Genomic DNA, 20333 nt, shown 5'->3' with positions numbered 1-20333 from the left:
CATTAGTTGCCTGAGGATCCAGAGGAGTGAGGAGAGATGTGTGTATACATACATCAAAACTGATGAAACTGTACACTTTAAATATGTTCAGTTTATTATGAAAAAAACAAACTCGAGAGGGACAAAGGGATTCTAGCTGGGATGATGAGAGAAGGGGCCCACTGGGCAGGATGTGCCTTGAGACCTGAGTCAGACATTAGAGGTGTAGGAAGGCATTCCCAGCAGCAAGAAAGAGCATCTGCCCTTGCTGGAAAACTGCATTGGCCTGTAGAATATCAGTGGGCATGCAGTGTCAATGAGGAAGATTTGAAAAAATACTACCAGCCAGACCCAGAATCTGTTCACAGTTGTTTCTACCAAGTGACATTTTTCACATCCTGTAGATGAGAAATCAATTTTTTTGGACCCAAATGCCTTACCTTATTTATCCTTGTTAAATTCCATCTTGCTTGACAAGGCCCATCAGTCAAGTCCTTCAGTATATTTTGAGTCCCTAAATATGTCATCCCTCCCCTTGCCGATCAGACCCTCATCCAAGTCAGGAATAAAAATGTTAAACATGTGTTTGAAATTTCCCTCCAGGTTGACCTAAATCCTAACATGATTTTCCTGCAGTTACTGAGCTAAAAGAAATAACATTCACTTCCTGAGTGGCTATTGAAGACTGGTTTCATTCCTCTGACACTGCTTCATATATAGCCACACCACAAATTTTTATTGGGAACTTTTAACTTTTATTCTTTAAGCTTAAAAACATTGGTTATAAGGTACCAGGTACTCTATAGACTGTACCATAAGCTTCACGGGGTCAGGATTTGTCTCTTTTAACCTGTCAAAAATTCCTCGGTTTTGTTTATGCTTCCAAAGATCCTGTGCATCACAGAAGCTGTAGTTATGGATACAGCACATATTGGCTTGTACTGGAAGAGTCCTCAATGCAAAAGCTTCAGCCTCCTCTGTATGCCACTTAGGTAATATGTGGAGATTGACTTTGATGCTGTTGCTGAGAGTTCATGGTATTTCCCAATAAATGTCCTTCTCCTAACCAAAAAATAAGGGATTAAAAAAAAAGCTCAATGAAGAGGAGAAAATAAGAGGACAGTCTTTTAAAGAAGAAAGAACAGTTCCCAACTCATTTCATGATGCCAGCATTACCCTGATACCAAAATTCACAAAAGGCAATCCAAGAAAACCACAGACGAGGCTCCCTCATGAACATAGATATAACAGTCCTCAGCAAAATATTAGCAAACTGAATCCAGCAATATTTAATAAGGATAATACATCTTGACCCAGTGGAGTCTGTACTGGGAATGCACAGCTGGTTCAACATTTGAAAACCAATCAAGTTGATCCATCGTATTAACAGACTAAAGAAAATCCACATGGTCCTATCAGTAGATGCAGAAAAAGCACTTGGTAAAATTTAACATCCACTCATGATTAAAACCCTCACGAACTGTGAATTAAAGGGAACTTCTTTAACCTGATTGAGAGGATCTACAATAAACCTACAACAGACGCTATCAGAAAGGAAAAAAAATAATTTTAGGTGATATGTTTCTATGTGAAGAAATTCAAAGAAATCTACAGATAAACTATAGAATTATATGTGAGGTCAGCAAAATGGTTGATATAAAATCAATGTACAAAAATCAATTTATTTCTATTTACCAACAACAAAGAGAAAAACAAAAAATTTTTCAAGATTTATTCATTTAAGAGAGCACTCACTTGCAAAAGCAGGGGGAGGGCAGAAGGAGAGGGAGGTAAGCAGACTCACCACTGAGCAGGGAGCCTGACATGGGGCTCAATCCCAGGACTCTGAGATCATGACCTGAGCCAAAATCACAAGTCAAGACACTCAACCAACTGAGCCATCCAGGTGCCCCAAGAAAATAAATTTTTTTTTACATACCATACATTAACACCACTTGCATCACCTTAATACTATAAAGTATTCTTGTAAAAAAAAAAAAGTTAAATTCAATCAGACCTCTAGATCTAACTATTTGGAGGAATGCAAAAGACAGGGACTTACTAAAGACACCACAAGGATGAAATCAGAAAAATACTGACTTGGAAACTATAGGACAACCAACCAGTTTTTGCAACACATAAATTGCAAGTGGTAAAAGGAGAGAGGGAACCTATAGATTTAAAAGTTTAAGGAGGGAATGATACAAACTTGGATTTGTTTCAGAATGATCTAGGGTGGATAGGTTGTAAATAAAACAAGCCAGGAGTTAATAAATGTTAAAGCTGGGTTGTAGGTATTTGGGATTCATTACTCTCTCTAAAAATTACAATAATTTTTTAAACACCATTTGTATAACCTCTTTTTTTAATCTACAAGCTAGGAGCAAATCTAAATAAAGATATTCAAGACACAGGAAAAATTATAACATTTATTGAGATATTAAAGAATACTATATTCATGGACTAGAAGACTCAATATTGTAAAGTTGTCTATTCCTCCCAGATTGATTCATAGATTCCATGTAGTCTTAATTGTTTTTGAAATTGGCAAGCTAATTTTAAAGTTTTAATGGAAATGCACAGAATCAAGATGCTCTTCTAGAATAAGGAGGGAGGCCTTGCTCCACCTGATACCAATACTTACTATAAAGCTGCAGTAATTACGATAAAAAGATGTGGGCATAGAGATGTTCAAATAAACCAGCTGAAGAGAATCCCAAAACACTCCCATACATAGTCACTAGTGAAGAATGGATAGTTTTTTCCATAAGTCATGCTGGAACAATTAAGTAGCCATTAGGGGAAAAGACAAGAAAAAATAGGGCCCCTAATTTCACACCATATACAAAAATCAATTCCAGTATATTAAGGATCAAAATATGAAAGAAAACTATAAACCCTTGAGAAAATAATAGTGAAGAATATCTTCAGGAACAAAGAAGGATTTCCTTAAACAACATCAAAAATACTTTCCATAAAGGAAAAGATAGATAAATTTGACTTAAAGTAAGTTATGTTTATCAAAAGGTATACCAAAGGAAGAGTAAACAGGCAAACCACAAAATGGAAGAAGTATCTGGAACACATATAACAGAGGTGTAATATCCAGACCATATAAAGAATTCCTACAAATCAATGAGAAAAAGTCAACAGGAAAGGAGAATGGTCAAGACTTAGACACATTACAAAAGAAGAAATCCAATAACCAATAAACCTATAAAAAGGTGCTCAATCTCATTAATAATCCATAAAAGGCAGACTCAAAGTACAGCCTTATTCTATTACTTAACTGCTGCAGTAGCTAAAATTAAAGACTGATAATACAAGTGCTGACAAGGAAGTGGAACAGTAGGAACTCTCCTACTCCACTGGTGGGATTGTAAATCTCTACAACCTTGTAGGAAAGTCACTTGTCATTTTGATGGCGATTTTGGATTCTCCTTATATGTGGCTTACTCAGGGGACCCCTGGTTGGCCCACAAGCAAAATTGTTAGGCAAAATCACCTGTGGCAATATCCTGAAAGGCACATATTTGCTTAGATCAAACCTTAAGAGAGCAACTTTTTAATATTTGTGCTGAATATTATAATCACATAGGACAAAATTAAAATTTTCTGATTGTAATTCTAACTGTGGTTTTAATTGTGTTTTTTTTTTCTTGACTAGAATTGCCATATAGCATTAGTGGATTTAGGGCAGCCCGGGTGGCTCAGTGGTTTAGTGCCGCCCTCAGCCCAGGGCATGATCTTGGAGACTGGGGATCGAGTCCCATGTCAGGCTCCCTGCATGGAGCCTGCTTCTCCCTCTGCCTGTGTCTCTGCCTCTCTCTCTCTCTCTCTCTCTCTCTCTCTCTCTCTCTCTCTCTCTCGAATAAATAAAAAAATTTTTAAAGTATTAGTGGATTTAATTGTGGAGGTTTTTTTTCTTAGACTAGAATTGCCATATAGTATTAATACCATTTATTAAGCATCTACTGTGCTGGGGAGACTATTTACATTTTTTTGCTCTAATCCTTTACAACAGCCATCCAAAAGGCTAAGAAACTTGCCAATAGTATGTACTGGCCAAGAGCATGGGCTCTGATCCCAGACTGTGATTTGGGGCAAATTACTTAACCTCTCAGTGCTTTGATCCCCTCCTCTGTAAAGTGGTGATACAATTTCATGTTAAATGTTAGGAAGGTTAAATGAGTTAATGTACATTTCCTAGGAAAGCACCTAACACTAAATGACACAGGATAATGAGTGATAGAGCTGAGAGTCAAACCAGACCTGTCTGAACTCAAAATTCCAAGCTCTTCCCACCGTGTGTTTAGTTTACTCAGCTGCATCATCAATTAGTACGTGCTTGAGGAATGCGATGTCATTTTATTATAAACCTGTGTTTTGAAAACCTCTCTAGGAAATTGTTGTGAAAGCCAAAGAGCAAGCTTTATCTTGAAATGTTTGTGAGGTGTAGGTTCATGCAGGTTTGTATGAATTCATCTTCAAGTGAATTATTTTTCTGTTGTCAATATAAAACTTTACAGGAGATTTTTCTCTCTCCCCCTTCTCCCCTGGGTCAGGCGGGTTGCTTGCATCGCCATGGAAAAAACCAAACAGGAGCAGCAGGCCAGCTGCACTTGGTTCGGCAAGAAAAAGAAGCAGTACAAAGATAAATACTTGGCAAAGCACAACGCAGGTAGGGAAAAGTAGGTGTGTGACCAGGGCTGGGTAAACATGGCCACGCTGAAAGTACGTCTCTCATGTCAGTTCCGTCTTCAGAGTCCTCCACCCCAAAATCCCACCTGAGGTCTTCCTCAGTGTGCCAAACATAAGGAACCTCTACCTGCAATTCCTATGTTGGTTATCTACCAGATATTTTACAGATCCCCACTTTCCAGGAAGAAATGCTGTTTGGAAACAGCATTCTCTGGAACTAGAAGGACCCAGTACATTAAGTCCTCCCCTGAGAAATGAGAGCTTGAGAGTGTGCAGAGTCACCGGGATCCTTGCCCCTTGGCAGAGATCGATCTTGAGCAAATGTCCTCCTTCATGGCTCTTCTCTAGCCCTGGGACACAGCCCCGTGACACATTTCTAAGGGCAGAGGTGCGCTCTTCACAGAGCTGTGCTGCAAAGGGTCCGGTGATTGATTGGGTGGAAAAAGCACAAATCTGTTGGATACTAACGGCATTCGGTCCATTTCTGTGACTAGTCTTCTTCCCCCACAGTTATTTCCTGGCTCCTAAAAGACCAAGAGCATTATCTTGGCCTTCCCTTCACGCTTTTTGTCTATATGAAAACTTGCGTTCAACCTAAGTCAAAGTATCCACTTGTTTGCTAAAAACTGAAATGAATATCAAAAAAGCATGATCCGTCATTGCCGTAGAATTCCCAGAAGACTCACGGGATGTAAGTTAAGCTAAGGGAAATGCATGATGATATACAAAGTGGGATTTACTTATTTTCAGTAACTTCTCAATAGGACTCCTTTTTTATAAGGAACTTGTTCTGAGGAATTGCAAGCCCCAATATTGGCATTAGATTAGTTCCCAAGGTTTCAGAAATAACTCCAAAAATCAAACATGTGGCAAAAAAAAAAATCAATGTAGTCATGCATATCCAATTTGACAGTAATAATGTTTCTGACAAATATGAAATGCACTTCTATCTGTAGAATGTTATAACATGTTGTTAGCATCCACCAGGGAGATTTATTTACAAATTCTGAATTGCTCTTTTCTTAATCAGCAAGTATGCATTTTGAAATACTGCATAATGTGGAATGAATGTGAGTGGCCACGTGGGTTCATTTCAAATGGTTCAGTTAAACAAGGAGTTGTTCCCTTCATGCTGGCTACACTATACCCCATTCTTAATTCCAATAAAATATATAACACTTCTGATTGTTTGCCACTACAGAGCACTAGTGTAATAATGGCTTTTTTTTTGTTTTATAAAGGGAAGAAATATTTAAAGCAGATGAAACAATTTAGCAACTATTAATTGTAAATGCTCAAGTAGTACTATTTGAAGACGTTCACTGTAATGTCAGCAGAATGTCATTTAACACAAAATGTCAGTGGTTACTGCCAAGTCATCTTCATTTCCATCAGCTTCTAACAGGCTCACAAAATGTGTTGACATTTTATACGTGTGTGTGTGTGTGTGTGTGTGTATATATATATATATATAACTTTATCATTTTTACAATTTTAAATGATGTACAGATATAGCTGGCATTATAATTTGAACCTAGAAAGAAAAGCAAAGAGATGGCTGGTTAAGGTTGTTAATCCATCACTAGCTTTATACTCTTCTAATGGAGGCCATGTAGACATAAGTATTCAGTATGCCATTATTCTTAATTCAGCTGTGAGGGGAAAGTAAGAAGCCAGTTGATTGAAAAACTAGAATCTCTAAATTCTGACGAAGAATCCATTGACTCGCTCACTTAAAAATTTTGTCAGAGAATCAGCATCCAATCTGGCAGCCAATATTTTCCACAATTTACTTTTTCCATTCTTCAGCCACGGGCATGACTCATCTTCCACTGTCCCTGCCCTGTCCAATTTCATTGGAGATGGTGCTTAGTGGCCCTGCAAACATACTTGTAAGCTTAACAGGCAACCTGAGTGAAACAGGGTACCAAATTAGCACCCCTGGGTGACAGCACAACCTGGGCAAGTCACTTAGCTCCTGTGGGCCTCGAAACAAGGGAACTGGGTTAGTCAGTGAAAGATATCCTTTCTAATTCTACAACTCTGGGTATCTCAGGTTCTTTCCTCATTGGGCTTGACAAATGAGTAGCATTTATTGAAGCCACGCACTCGTTTACTGCCCTTTAGCTCTGGCAAACACTGCCTATCAGGTTTGAAGGGTCTTGCCCTTGATAACAGAAAACTGGAGCCTCATAGAGATGGAATAGAATTGCTTTTTTCTGTCATCTTTGGACATTACACCTCCAACGCAAAACCACAGACCCTACCTAAGTTCTTATAAATTTCGAACTAAGGAAAAAAAAATAAATTTTGAACTAAGGAGAGAGTCCCACCTCCACCACTGTCTTGTTATCTTTAGCATTTTCCCAAGCAATGGTCTTCTGGGCCTCTGAGCGCTCCCCACCATGCTTAAGGTCCCTTGTGTGTGTTTTTGTCACTGCATGTGGGACCCTCCTCTCACGCCCTTTGATGCAACGTCTCAATTTCTTATAAGGTCCTTGTAGAGCCACCCAAGCTTCCTTGTAGAACTGGTGTCCAGGTGTGTTTGTTATGGTGTAGTCAGAATGTCACTGGTGGGACTGCCCACCCCCCACCTCAAATCAAGCCTCATGAGCTCTCCTGTTGGTTTTTCTGCTGGAGAGAAGATGTCCAGCGTTTTTCTTGGGACTTTCTGAAGCATGCTGCTGGGCAAGGCCTTTCTGTCACCATCTCTTTGGACTCCTTCCCCCTCACCAACCAACCCTTCCATTTTGTTCATGACAAAGTCCAGCAGAACCATTTACTTAGTGGTCACTTTTACTTGACAGGAGATGAAATTGTCAGGAAAGGGAAGTCAAGTATTTTATCAGCTCTTCTGCTTTGAGCCATGCCAAAAGGCCATCCTAGCATGAGGCATGGCCTATAGAAGGAACTGCTGTGAAAGAAACAAATACTATTGAACTCCATCAGTATGGTGGATGCTTTGAGAACTTTGAAAAAATCATGTTCCTTAATGCCAAGAACTAGCCCAATGGGCTCATGGGCCACAAGTCAAACTATATTTCTGAAGGATTTTTCTGGCTTTTTCAGAAGTTGATTGTAAAATACGGCAGAGCTGGGGAGTGTCTTCCCATAGTCCTTACTGAATTCAAATGAGGGTGTATGTCTTATCTCCTGCTTCAGATCTTTGAGAATTCAGCATATATTGATGGCAAGATCTAGACCTTCTCATCAAATTCTGAAGGTGTTTATATTTGTAGTACAAATGAAATATGGGAACTTTGTCAATGTCTAGAACTGATGGGAACGATACTAGAATTGTGTCTATTTCTGTCACCAGGGTATTCCATGTGTTTAGGTAAAGCAGAATTCTGTTCAAACTGTGTCGCCTACATCTCACATAAAATGGCAGTCTGTTAGCTGGATATGACCCACACATTAGTTCTGTTTTCTCCTTATATGGTATTTGAAAGAATTTTAACTGGATATCACATTTGAAAATCAGATATTTAACATAAAAATCTGGGTTTCTGCCTTCCCTTGAAAGAAGAGAGAAATGTGGTGCCACTAGGCCGCCTTCCTCCATAGCAGCACTGGGTTGTTGATGTCCCTTTTGTCTGGACATTCCTTCCCTAGGACCCTTCGTCCCTCTGCTCCATTCTTAAACCTGGCCCACGCACCCAAACACATTCGCTGCCCAACCGCTGCAGGCATTCAAGTGCACACCCAGCCCAGAGTTACTAGTGTGATAGGCCTCTTCTAATGGAGGTTTTTACAGTATTTGAACACTTGTAGTTTTTCCAAATGAGACAAGGAATCGATGCTAAAGGCTTATTTATGGAAAAGATGAAACTAGAAAATACTTACCTAAACACATAAAAATGTCATGAATATTGAGTAGCTTACCAGGAAATCAGGGTAATATGAGCAAACTATGCCAGACAGTATTTCTGAAGCCTTGGGAATAGATTTGATTATGGTGTGTGTAGTGTTTACAGCAAATACATTTCCTGCAACGCATAAAAGATTTTTAGCCACATAAATTTGATACAAAATGTATTGTCAGGCGGCTAGAACTATACTTTTGAGGCATTGAGATTCCTCAGCCCTAGGACTTCCAAAATTAGTTTCAAGATCAGGTTGCCAATGTAAACTTGAGAGGAGAGGGTAGTCTTCATTAATTCATTTTTTTTTAACTATTAGAGCCCTGAGCGGTAGTATTTCAATATCCTGCAATAGTCCATTTACATATATACATGTGAACCCAGAGGGTTTTTACAGTACCATTCATAGGTGTGCTTAAATTATGCTTAATACCACAAGTTAGCAGTTGAGTGGTTTTTAAAAAAACAATTACTTATTTCTCTTTAATACAGAGAACTCTTAAGACAACAAAGAGTGGCCCATCATCTCACTGCCCTTTTGGCTTTTCTTTTTTAATAAACGTAGTAGGCACCTGTGATTAGAAATTGCAAACAGTACAGGAAGATCCCAAATGAAAAGCAAAAGGCTTCCACACCTACACTCCCCAAAGACGGTGTCTTGTAACTATTCCCAGATAAGATTTCCATGCATATTGCTAGTAAATCAAAACCCACTGGCTTTTACATAAGGATATTGTTGCATTTTTATTAAAATGAGTTTGTTTCTTAATGTGATTTATTTGCCTCATGTTTGGAATATTGCATGGTAAAGTTTCTTTTGTGCATATTATACTTTTATTTTACTAATATATTAAAAGCCATATTTCAATGACCCCTGTACATTTTTCATGCTGTCTTACTCCCAATGGCCTCTGTGCATGTAAGTAACCTGTTGAGTGACTATGCCTCTTTGTTTTTAATGGTTTCCTTTCATTCAGTCCTTTTTTAAAACAAAAAAATCCACAAACAACATAAAACTTTTAAAAGTTCAGCCTTTAAGTGTTCTCCTTATATATGTCTTATTTTTAAATATCTCTTTTATTGTTTCTCAATCCTACGACCATGTGGTGATTTCATTTAGACCAGAGTAATCTCTTCATGCTACTCATTTATGGTTAAGATACCGATGTGTAACATACCTGTTCATTTGTCCATGGTGTCGACTGTTGATATCTAACTCATTCTTAAGTGTGTTTAAAAAAATGACCAATCGTAGTTGGATAGGATGTCATTCCAAAAGCTTGTGCCATCATCATCTTGCTCTTCTGTGAGATGCTTTGATTATTTTTATATATTAAAACATATCAGCTTGTTGATGCACCTCTTTCATAAGCATCCTTTTTCTTGATGGAAACATCATTTGGAGGGCAGTGGGTATAAAAAGCAATGCCGTAAGCATTCCTGCTTTTCTTTTTGCAACTCTAACACTTTGTAATTACTGCAGCACGACTAGCTAGCTCCAGCACACACAGAACCTCGAGTTCATTTTGATTTGGGGAGTCTGCCATTCTAAACACAGAAAGCATTTCTTGGGTATTAGCTCTTGCTAGAGAATTAAAGTCTTTGAGTCAACCTTTATGGAATCAAGTTATCAAAAGGAAACAAATGCACAGATACCCATTAACATGCACTAACCTTTATTTTAACACACTGTATTTCTTTTTTTTTTCTTTTTAATAGTTTGGGAATGATAATTTTGTTCATTTGTTTGTTTCTGATCTGTTGCACTCTGGAGTATCCTATTTTGCATTTTAAGGTTCTTTGCTACTGGGAAGATCACAAATGTTAAGGACTGAGCTGAGAGCCAAAAGCATTATGGCCATATTGTTTCAGAGAGGAGAAGCTTCTCTAGTGATTGACTGAAGCATCCCAGATCCCTTTATGGCACCATGGAATCAATTTTATTGAATTTATTTCAACCCCTCTGAAATATAGAGCTTATTGAGTGACTCTTCTCTCAAAAAGATACTTCAGTGTGTACCTGGCAACATTTGGGTGTTACCACACAGAAAACTTACAGGAAACACTGGCTCGTGATTTTAGCCTTCTTGTGAGAATTTTCAAGTAGACTGCCTTGGACTTCAACAGGAATGGTCATCCTCTCGGGGAGGTTTTTGTAACTTTTGTGAAGAGGCAGTATTTCCAAAAAACAACAACAACAACAACAACTACAATGTTTTTGAAAGCATTTCTTCTCAGTCTGTAATGATGGGAGAACTCCCCTTTTGCAAAGGTTTCCGAGCTCAGACTCTGCCTCATGCCGCTTTCCATTCTGTCCATCCTGACCTCTGTCTGGCACACGGGCTGACAAAGTTTGGGGCCCCGGGAAGCATGTTCCCCAAGGCTTTTCTATCAAATGGATAGCTGGGTTACAGCAAAACTTGTGAGATGCTCATTTCAAAAGCTTGTGAAATCAGTTACAGAACTTGACTTTGAAAGAATCTGGCATGCTACCTTCAGCAACTCTGTTGAAAGAAAGGACCATGAGTTTAAAAGACCAGCTGTCCATGCATCTCTCATCCATCCCTAGTGATAATCTAGCAGCCTCTTTCTTGGTTAACTTTAGTTGCATTCATGCTATATTCATGTCAGTCACTGTCTACAGACTTTTTCTTTTTAGTATTGCTGATTTCTTAGAATTGCAAAAATATGAACAGCATGTGGTTCTGAATAACTTTGTATGATTTGTTAGATACCGCATGACAAGATATGCAGTATCTCTTAGAATTTGGGCTTTTATGCATGTGCTCAACATAATCTTTGGATGCCCCTGGTTCTAAAGTGCATTTTCATGGGCTTGAAAATGAAATTTTTCTCCCAAAAGGTTATAGGACTAAAATTACATGTAAGCTACAGATCATAAGCTGGACTCATATTTTTTGAAGACACGGTTTGACTATAATTTTAGTTCTGCCAGTAAAATTATAATTGACGTACATGAACTACTCCTGTAAATTTACCTTTCTTCTAAATCTTTGCATTTTAGTGTTTGATCAATTAGATCTTGTTACATATGAAGAAGTAGTAAAACTGCCAGCATTCAAAAGGAAAACACTAGTCTTATTAGGTAAGTTTGAGTGTATAAGTGACTTTCTTAGTCTCATCTTCAAAACATTTTGAGTGTTATTAACAATTGTCAATGTCACCTTCTTTTTTAAAAATGACATAGGTGCGCACGGTGTTGGGAGGAGACACATAAAAAACACCCTCATCACGAAGCACCCAGACCGGTTTGCATACCCGATTCCACGTAAGCAATGTCTCACTTTCTTTTAAGTCTGTGTGTCCTGGTATACGTACTGTTTTCCATTACATAAGCAATAGCTGCTCATTGTGGGAAATTTGGAAGATCCAAAGCCAAACAAGGCAGAAACTGAGTTAACAATAATCCCAACCCCACTCCCCCAGTAATGGTGCTCTAAAACATTCTGTTGTAGACTCTCTCAGGCTTCTCTCAATGCAAACATAGGTAGTGTGTGATTTGTTTGTTGTTTTTTCACAAAATTGGGCTCATCCATTCTGTTGGTAACCTAGTTTTCCCCACAGTATGGCATAAACATGACTCAGATGAATTACTCTTCAGAAGAATGGATCTGAAAAGGATAGTTTTCTTTGCTAGAACAATGTTCTCCTTAAATGTACCTAAGTTAATTGACTTCCATCCCTTTGAAAACCAAACATGCTAGCAGTTGTTTATTATAAAGAATTTACAGTCTGTAACATTTTTATTCTGCTTATTTTCTCTATCTTACCCTTAACTTTTTGCCCTCTGCTTCCTCAATATAAGATAAAGTAATTCCAGGAATATAAAGAGGGTTTGAGATCAGGAAGTGCCAGCAAATACTGGATAAATGGTAGCCATGCTACAGCTAGCATTGTTTTTAGTATTGTTATTCCAGAGTTTAGAATTTGAGCGCCAAAAGCTTTCTGGCAGGTAGTTTTGTTGGAGGTGGGGAGAACTAAAGGAGAATGAGTTGTGAGAGCAAAGAGAGAAGATGGGAAGATTGGCTCCACCGGGTAGGGCCTCCTGCTGCCTTCCTGAAGCCATGCCAACACCATTTCTGGTTTTCTCTGCACCCCAAGAGGAGAGCCATGAGGCTTCATAAGACGACACCCTCTTTCCAGAACCCTGTCTGATCTACACAAAAAAGGAAATTCACCAATTACCATCTCAGTTGGTACCTCTGAGGTTTTCTTAGTAAAACATTTTGAAATGTTCTTTTAATTCTCCTTATGTCTAGATCTTGAGTACAGCAAGCTTCACTCATATTTAGTTTTCCTGATCACATAACAGTTGAATGTCCATGTTATGAAATGGCCAGGTAACTAGCTTGGTTTTGAAGCATATCCTTGCCAACCTCAGTCATGAAGTCCCTCTGTCAGATATTGGATGGTTCCCTGCCGAGGCAACTAAGAATAGTACAGCAACAATACACGATGCCATTTCTTCAGCTTTTTATGTGCCTGGAGAAAGAGTTGTTTAAAACCTCCACGTTTGAAGTCAGTCAGACAGGCACTGAGGGGGGCACTTGATGGGATGAGCACTGGGTGTTATACTATATGCTGGCAAATCAAACTCCAATAAAAAAATATACATAAAAAATTTTTTCTAAATGAAGTCAATCAGAGAAAGTTGTCCTATGATCTCACTCATATGTGGAATTTAAGAAACAAAACAGGATCATAGGGGAAGAGAGGAAAAAATAAAACAAGACGAAATCAGAGAGGGAGCCAAACCATAAGAGACTCTTAATCATAGGAAACAAACTGAGGGTCACCTGAGAGGGGTGGTGGGGGTACAGGGTAACTGGGTGACAGGCATTAACAAGGGCACGTGATATGATGAGCACTGGGTGTGATACAAGACTGATGAATTACTGAACTCTACCTCTGAAATGATGAAGACAGTATGTGTTAATTAATTGAATTTAAATAAAATTTAAAATGAAATAGATAAAACCTCCACATTTGGGTGTCCCTGAGCACTTATACCTTCTATTGGTCTAGTTGGAGCAGGGAGTTCCCCGTGGGTTTGGACCCAGGCCCACAACAAAGAGGAGCACAAATTTGTCCTTGCTCAAGGAGGGAAACTGATGAAAGGGAGGGGGGAAGGGGAGAGGAAGGAAGGAAAGAGGGAAAAAAGAGGTGAGAGGAAGGAAGATTTAAACCAGTGTTCCTGGCTTGTCTGGGAAAACATTTTCTAAACAGTGTTTTACAGAACCCTGGCTCTGTTATTATCCCATAGAACTAGGACTTATTGGCTGATATTTTAGAACACATCACCTTAGGTTAGGGGTCAGCAAATCTTTTCTCTAAAGGACTAGATAGTAAATATTTGAGGCTTGGATGGCCATATGGTCTCTGTCACAACTACTCCAGTCTGCCATTGTCGCAGCCATAGACAACATGTAAACAAATGGGCATGGATGTCTTCCAATAAAATTTTATTTACAAAAACAGGCCCTGTTTGGCTCACAGGCCATGAGTTTGCCAGCTCATGGTGTAGGTCTTTACTAACTACTGTGATCACATCTGGCCAAGGTCATTGTAGTCTCAGTGTAGTACACCTTCTGCTGTATTCTAACAATCTCCTTTTGGAAGCTGCCATAGAGCAACACTATCCAATAGGACTTTCTCTGATAGTGACAGTTTTCAGTATCTGCACTGTCCGCTACAGCAGCCAGTAGCCACATGTGGCTACTGAACCCTTGAAATGTGGCTAGAGAAACTGAGGAACTGATCATTCAATTTTATTTAATTTCAATTTATTTAAATTTAAATATCTGTATGTGATTTTCCTTTTTTTTTTTTTTTTATTCTTTTTTCCTTCTGCTTAAGACCTAACTGCATTAAGGCATACAGTAACTTATGTTAATCTTGGGTCATTTAGTGTCTTTCTCCTGTGGTAGCCCACAAAGGGATGAACTAAATCTCCTCTAGACACCAAAAAATTCACCAAACCAAACAACTAACCAGCTACTGTGGTCTGATGTCACACAGATAAATATGGTGTCAAGAATTTAGTTCTACAAAGCTACCAGGGATGGGACAGAGCACAAGACATATACTAAAGAATCCACAGCTTTTAAGAATAGATGGAGTTTGGGTAGGTTCCACTGGGAGCGTCAGCTCATGAGCTCAGCCTTTTGAGTCTCTCTTGATACATGACTTTCTTTGCAGATACAACCAGACCTCCAAAGAAAGATGAAGAAAATGGAAAGAATTACTACTTTGTATCTCATGACCAAATGATGCAAGACATCTCTAATAACGAGTACTTGGAGTATGGCAGCCACGAGGATGCAATGTATGGGACAAAACTGGAGACCATCCGGAAGATCCATGAGCAGGGGCTGATTGCAATCCTGGACGTGGAGCCTCAGGTAACAAGTGGCCACTTGCAGACCCCCATCAGCCTGCCTGCATGCTAAGTTCAGGTTCTGAAATCAAAAATGCCATCAGAACGGCATGGACCGCATGATAAATAAGCCATAGGACAGTAGTAGCAGTGCAGGCATCACGGGTTAAGAGTCTAGAATGCAAACTGACTTATCAGTGGGCTCAGTGCACACACCATGTATTTAAGAAGCAACAATATGCTCTTAGGAGATTCATTATACTCAGCAGCTCAATAAAAGTACCTGATTGGGTCCATGCCTGCCAGAAATCTGACAATAATGTGACCTCAGGATGAGACTCTGGTGCTTTGTTATCACAACAGCCACCTTTCCTCTCTCAGTACAGCTCACGCTGGACCATTAGAGCCTCTGGCAGCATCTTCTGTTAATCACCAGCAAGGAACTCTGATCCTGGGGTCTGGGTCTGGTCTGAAACGCAGCCCTGGCTTTAGGAAGGCAAGCATGAGTGAGCCCAGGGGTTGCCAGATGGAGCGGGGCTGGAGACCTATGGTGGTTCTTAGCCTCCACCGTCTCTTTACTGAGGATGATGCCCAACCCCAGGCTAAAACTGGGAGGGATATGGAAAGCTTCGAGGACTCAGAGCCAGACACTAGGATGACTAGATAATCTGTAGGGAAGGCCTAACCTAGATGCAGTGGGAACTATCCAACTCAAAAAGGAGAAAGCCACACATCAAACATGTAAGGAAGCCAAACATGTGAGAGAGGCCTTGCATCAAAAATGCTGACAGGCTGGGGTGCCTGGCTGGCCCAGTCAGTAGAACATCCAGCTGTTAATCTCAGGATTGTTAGTTAGAGCCCCATATTGGTTGTAGAGATTACTTAAAAAAACACACACACACAGACATGCTATTTTTTTCATCTCTGAGGACAAATCCAGCAGAAGGGAGACTTAAAGCCCAGTAGAAAGGATATTGTAAACACAGAGCAAGTTACAGGAGACTCCTGGGCCTGCCATTTCTAAGACCAGCCTATGCCCCAAATCCCTATCACTTAGAAATAAAATTTGTATACCACCCGCTGAAATGGTCAACCAGCTTCCCATTTTGTTAGGCTTCCCTGGCTGTCACAGGCCAGGACAATCCCTGTTCAAGGGCACCCTATGAGGCTTGGTCCCCTAGCCATCCCTAAAGGGAGGAGGGAAACTGAGTCAGCACGGTCTGTGGGACCCATGGCCTGACAGTTCAGTCACTCAGCTCCAAGATCCTACCATCATGGCCAGTGGGCTCCCCCATTTCCTTTCACAGCACCTGATGGGGTTCTTGAACTTGGAATGTGGTTAAGGGATTGGGGAGGAAAGCAATAGAGCAGTGAACGCCATCCAGTTTACTTAGCAATAAACTTGGACCTCTCGAGAACTAAATATATAATGTGGAATATAGCTGGATTTCTGTTTAACTCCGAATCCCTCCTTACTAGGGATAGGAAAAATCTTCTGGCCAGGGGTGGCTGGAGGCAAAGTCTCAGTCCTCAGTCTTCACCATCCTCTCCTTTGTTCCACACTGGTCTTCACCTGAATGTCTTTTTCTGCTGGTAGTAATGTCTGTAGCACTATGCTGGCTGAAGGGCTCCTCAGACCCCTCCGCATTACCCAGGTCCGTTTTCCAGGGCTTTCTGCCCTACCTGCCACTGCCACTGCCACCCTCCTGGCGCCCAGCTCTCCCCACACCCTTACCTAGGCATGCATTGCTCTGCACCACTGAGTGGGCGTGCTGCGGCCTTATCAGGAAAACCACGCAGTCACCTTTACAAGTGACCCTGGGCCCCATAGCACCCCCTGCCCCAGGCTGGGCACTTTCCTGCTCCCCTGACTGCTGGATGAGCTCACTGCATTCCTCTCTCCCACCTTCCTGTCCCTACCCCAGAATCGTGACTGCTCAGAGCTCCCCACCCCAGAGGGTGGGACCAGGGATCACCCAAGGCCTGCTCCCCTCGTTGGCGTGGTTGACCACGCTGGTCCCGGGCTCACCTGCCTGGGACCATGCTAGCCCACTATAGACTCAAGCCAGGGCCCTGGCCTCGGGGTGCAGCTGCAGATACCCACACAGTCCGCAGCCACTGGGCTTTGCCCCCCAGCTGCCCCTTCTACCCCACAGGCCAGGCAAGGCTGGCAGCCCACCTTCAGGAGGCCGGCTCCAGGAGGCTCTGTCCTCAGGACACCTTTCTCCTCACCCTTTCCCACCCCAGCCTGTGTGATCCCACACACACACTATATCCCACGGAGAGCTTGACTCAGCCAGCTTGTGTGAAGCACTTATATTCCAAGTGTTGTGTCAGGAGCTAAGAATACAAATAAGCTGGTGAGGGTGATATTCATCCCTTGGTGTACATCAAAAACTCCCCAACAGGAGAAATGCAATGTGGTGTTTTCAAAACCCCTCTCATGTCTGCCACTGCTGACTTGTGCACCGTAGGGAGACCACCCAGCACTGGTGCTCACTGAGTCTGGGCATGTTATTCAGTGCCATCTTAGCTTATTTTAGACAGGCCAAACTGAACACATGTCTGACACTATATATGTTAAGACGTTGTGGTCCAACTTTAAACCTAGAGGGTCTTAGTAAAGATTAAACTAGGAGTAAACCAGTAACCTGGCTTCTTTTAAAATGAGAAGAACAGGGACACTTGGCTGGCGCTGTTGGTAGAGCATGCAACTCTTGATCTCAGGATTGTGAGTTCAAGCCCCACATTGGGTGTAGAGATTACTTAAAAATAAGATCGTAAAAAGCAGAACACTGTTTGGGCAGCCCTGGTGGCCCAGCAGTTTAGCGCCACCTTCAGCCCGGGGCGTGATCCTGGAAACCTGGGATCAAGTCCCACGTTCGGCTCCCTGCATGGAGCCTGCTTCTCCCTCTGCTTGTGTCTCTGCCTCTCTCTCTCTCTCTCTCTCTCTCTCTCTCTCTCTCTCTCTCATGAATGAATAAATAAATAAAATCTTTTTTAAAAAATTTAAAATGAGAAGAACAGGCTATGTTCCTACCATGCTGTGTATTTGGCAAACATGAGTACTCCTCCCCAACTCCTTGGAACCCTGAGACAGGTATCAGTAGCAACCTTCGTAGATGAAGAATCGAGGTGTATGATAACCACGACTCGACCAAGGTTTCACAACCAACCAAGAGGGAGGTTTGAGCTTGAACAGTGTTGGCCTGGGCTTTGGTTTTTGTACAGGCTCCAGCCTCATTTCACTGTTCCACCCCGGGAATCCTTAACCTCATCCACCTTGTATATAGTCGTATGATTTAAATCTTTTTTTTAATGTTTAGAAAAATCAATAAGGCAGTCAAAACCTGAGGAAGAACTATAGAACTTCTTTCTCATTGAAATAAAACCATGGCTCCAAAAATAATCTTAGCACCAGGGTGTCACCAGAACTTACCATGATGGTTTTAGATTTTAATTTTATTCTGGTTTCTCTATTTGTGACTTTAAAAAGTTAACAGTAGCAGAGTATGTGTGATTTTGCTCTTGCCCATAGTGGGAAAGGTTATCAGCAAGGGGTAGCCAGGGTAGCTGCTGTCTTGTTAGGAATCTGCACTTCAAAACAAGAGCCCAGTTCTGAGCTAGGGGCTGTTCTGTGAAAGATGATCTCTGGGGTCATTGTGCTCTTCCTTAAACCCTTACATTTTTATACAAAATGACTCAGACACTTGCCCTTATGTGCTTTTTTAAGTTTGCAAAGCAGATCCATCTTAAAGCTATCTGCATTGTAGATACTTGATCAGATGCATTTTCGTTCCTTACACATGGTAACCAGGGATGAACTATTGGCCATATAGGTGCCATAAAATCAATTTGTCTCCACAGAAGAGAACTAAAGACTTGACTTTAAATCTTAAACTAATGGTGCTTTGGCTGTTTGAATCCAACATATTTTTGGCAGTCTTTCTATACTTTCTGTCCTCTCTGGGATTCAGAAAGTGATCCTTCCCTGTAAATACTAACAGATTTTGTATCTTGTCTTTAGTCAGAAAGGAAGAAGGTTTAGAGACCTTGAACCCTCACCCTCCCACTCCCCCCCCTTACCAGCCTGAGGGAATGGAATCCTTGTGAAGCAATTCCAGTTGCTGTCCCTGAAGCGACCCTAGACCTTGGGCTCAGAGACAACACTTGAGACCCATAGGTAGAGAGCAGAGAATGGAGACACAGTTGTTCAAGAACAACTTAGGAAATGTGTGGTGACTCCGCTGAAGATCTGAGGGCTACTAGACAAGAAAATCTCAGTCCGGACTTGAGGGGCCTTTTCATTTTTGAAAATAACAGAGGGGGGAAAAAAATAACATAGGCTAGGAATTGAACATCAAAGCCCTGAAAAAGCTCCTGTAGCTACTATGATCAGCATACAGGTTGGCTCTGAACTTCCTGGCAAGCAGGACAGAGAGGGGAGTATCCTGGATCCCATTATTCTCATCTCCTAGAAGTATGCCAGTTCTTTCTTTGGGATTACCTGCTGAGGGATGAGAACCTAGTTCTTGGACACAATCAGTGTGGCAAGCACAACCTGCAGTGACAGCCAGCTGTGTGCAGTAAACACGGAAGGACCCATGTACTGATGGCTAAAGGCTTGGGGCCTACGTGCTGCATGGAGAAGGGGCACATGCAGGATGCTCACATTTGCCGTGGAGCATGCTTTCCAGGGTTGCAATACAAGGGCAAGCTTTAGACCTTAAGATCTTTGAAAAACTGAGTGGTTGTCAGGCTGGGGACACTGAGCAGAGAGAGGACCATTCCACGCCTGGGGTGTCCGTCTCTGCCTCACCTGTAGTTTCCACTCCACATCGAGGCTACACAGACTTCCCATCTGGCCCTCGAAGTAGTGTCAGGGACAGAAGCCGGGGTAGGTCCCATGCACTAGAACATCTTCCCAGCTCAGCTGCCCAGAGGCTGCCTGTGGTGGATGAGGAAACCTGTCCACATACCCTGTATCCACCTTGTTCATGAGCACAGGAAGGATGGGGAATGGGCCATGGGGAGGATGGGGAGGCCCAAAATAATAATGACAGAAAAGAGGATTTCTAAAGGAAGATCCCCGTTAAGCACGAGTGAGCTGTATATGCACTTTTCCACAATGTTTGTTCCTTGCTGAAGTCTTCAATCACAAAAGGGTTGGCAAAGAAATTGCCAATTACCTCTGTCAAAAATGAGCATAAGCAGGCTCAGAGAGCTTTCTCACAAGGGGAATGTGACATTCACAACTGAAGCATTTTTATAGGACCAGTGAGACAATGGGCCAGGCTCCCATAACCCACAAGGTGATACTGTTCCTGAGATTCCAGAACCTGATCACAGTGCAAGAGAACCTTGCACTAGACATTTATTATCCAGGTTGTCTC

The 20333-nt window shown here is 41.3% G+C and overlaps 1 protein-coding gene across 8 annotated transcripts in view; it reads left to right on the top strand.

Moving 5' to 3' along the window:
* Positions 1-20333, top strand: part of CASK (calcium/calmodulin dependent serine protein kinase) — a 345585-nt gene that overhangs the window by 314629 nt on the left and 10623 nt on the right. For all 8 annotated transcript variants that reach the window (XM_041740867.1, XM_041740864.1, XM_041740872.1 and 5 more), the window contains 4 exons: positions 4545-4660; positions 11569-11649; positions 11752-11832; positions 14763-14965. In XM_041740867.1, the coding sequence (XP_041596801.1) occupies positions 4545-4660; positions 11569-11649; positions 11752-11832; positions 14763-14965 (481 nt within the window). The remainder of the gene's footprint in view (positions 1-4544; positions 4661-11568; positions 11650-11751; positions 11833-14762; positions 14966-20333) is intronic.

The sequence above is a fragment of the Vulpes lagopus genome, chromosome X, assembly GCF_018345385.1.
Source record: "Vulpes lagopus strain Blue_001 chromosome X, ASM1834538v1, whole genome shotgun sequence".
Taxonomy (NCBI): domain Eukaryota; kingdom Metazoa; phylum Chordata; class Mammalia; order Carnivora; family Canidae; genus Vulpes; species Vulpes lagopus.
The sequence above is the reverse complement of the archived record's forward strand: the minus strand, read 5'-3'. Positions and strand labels throughout refer to the sequence as shown.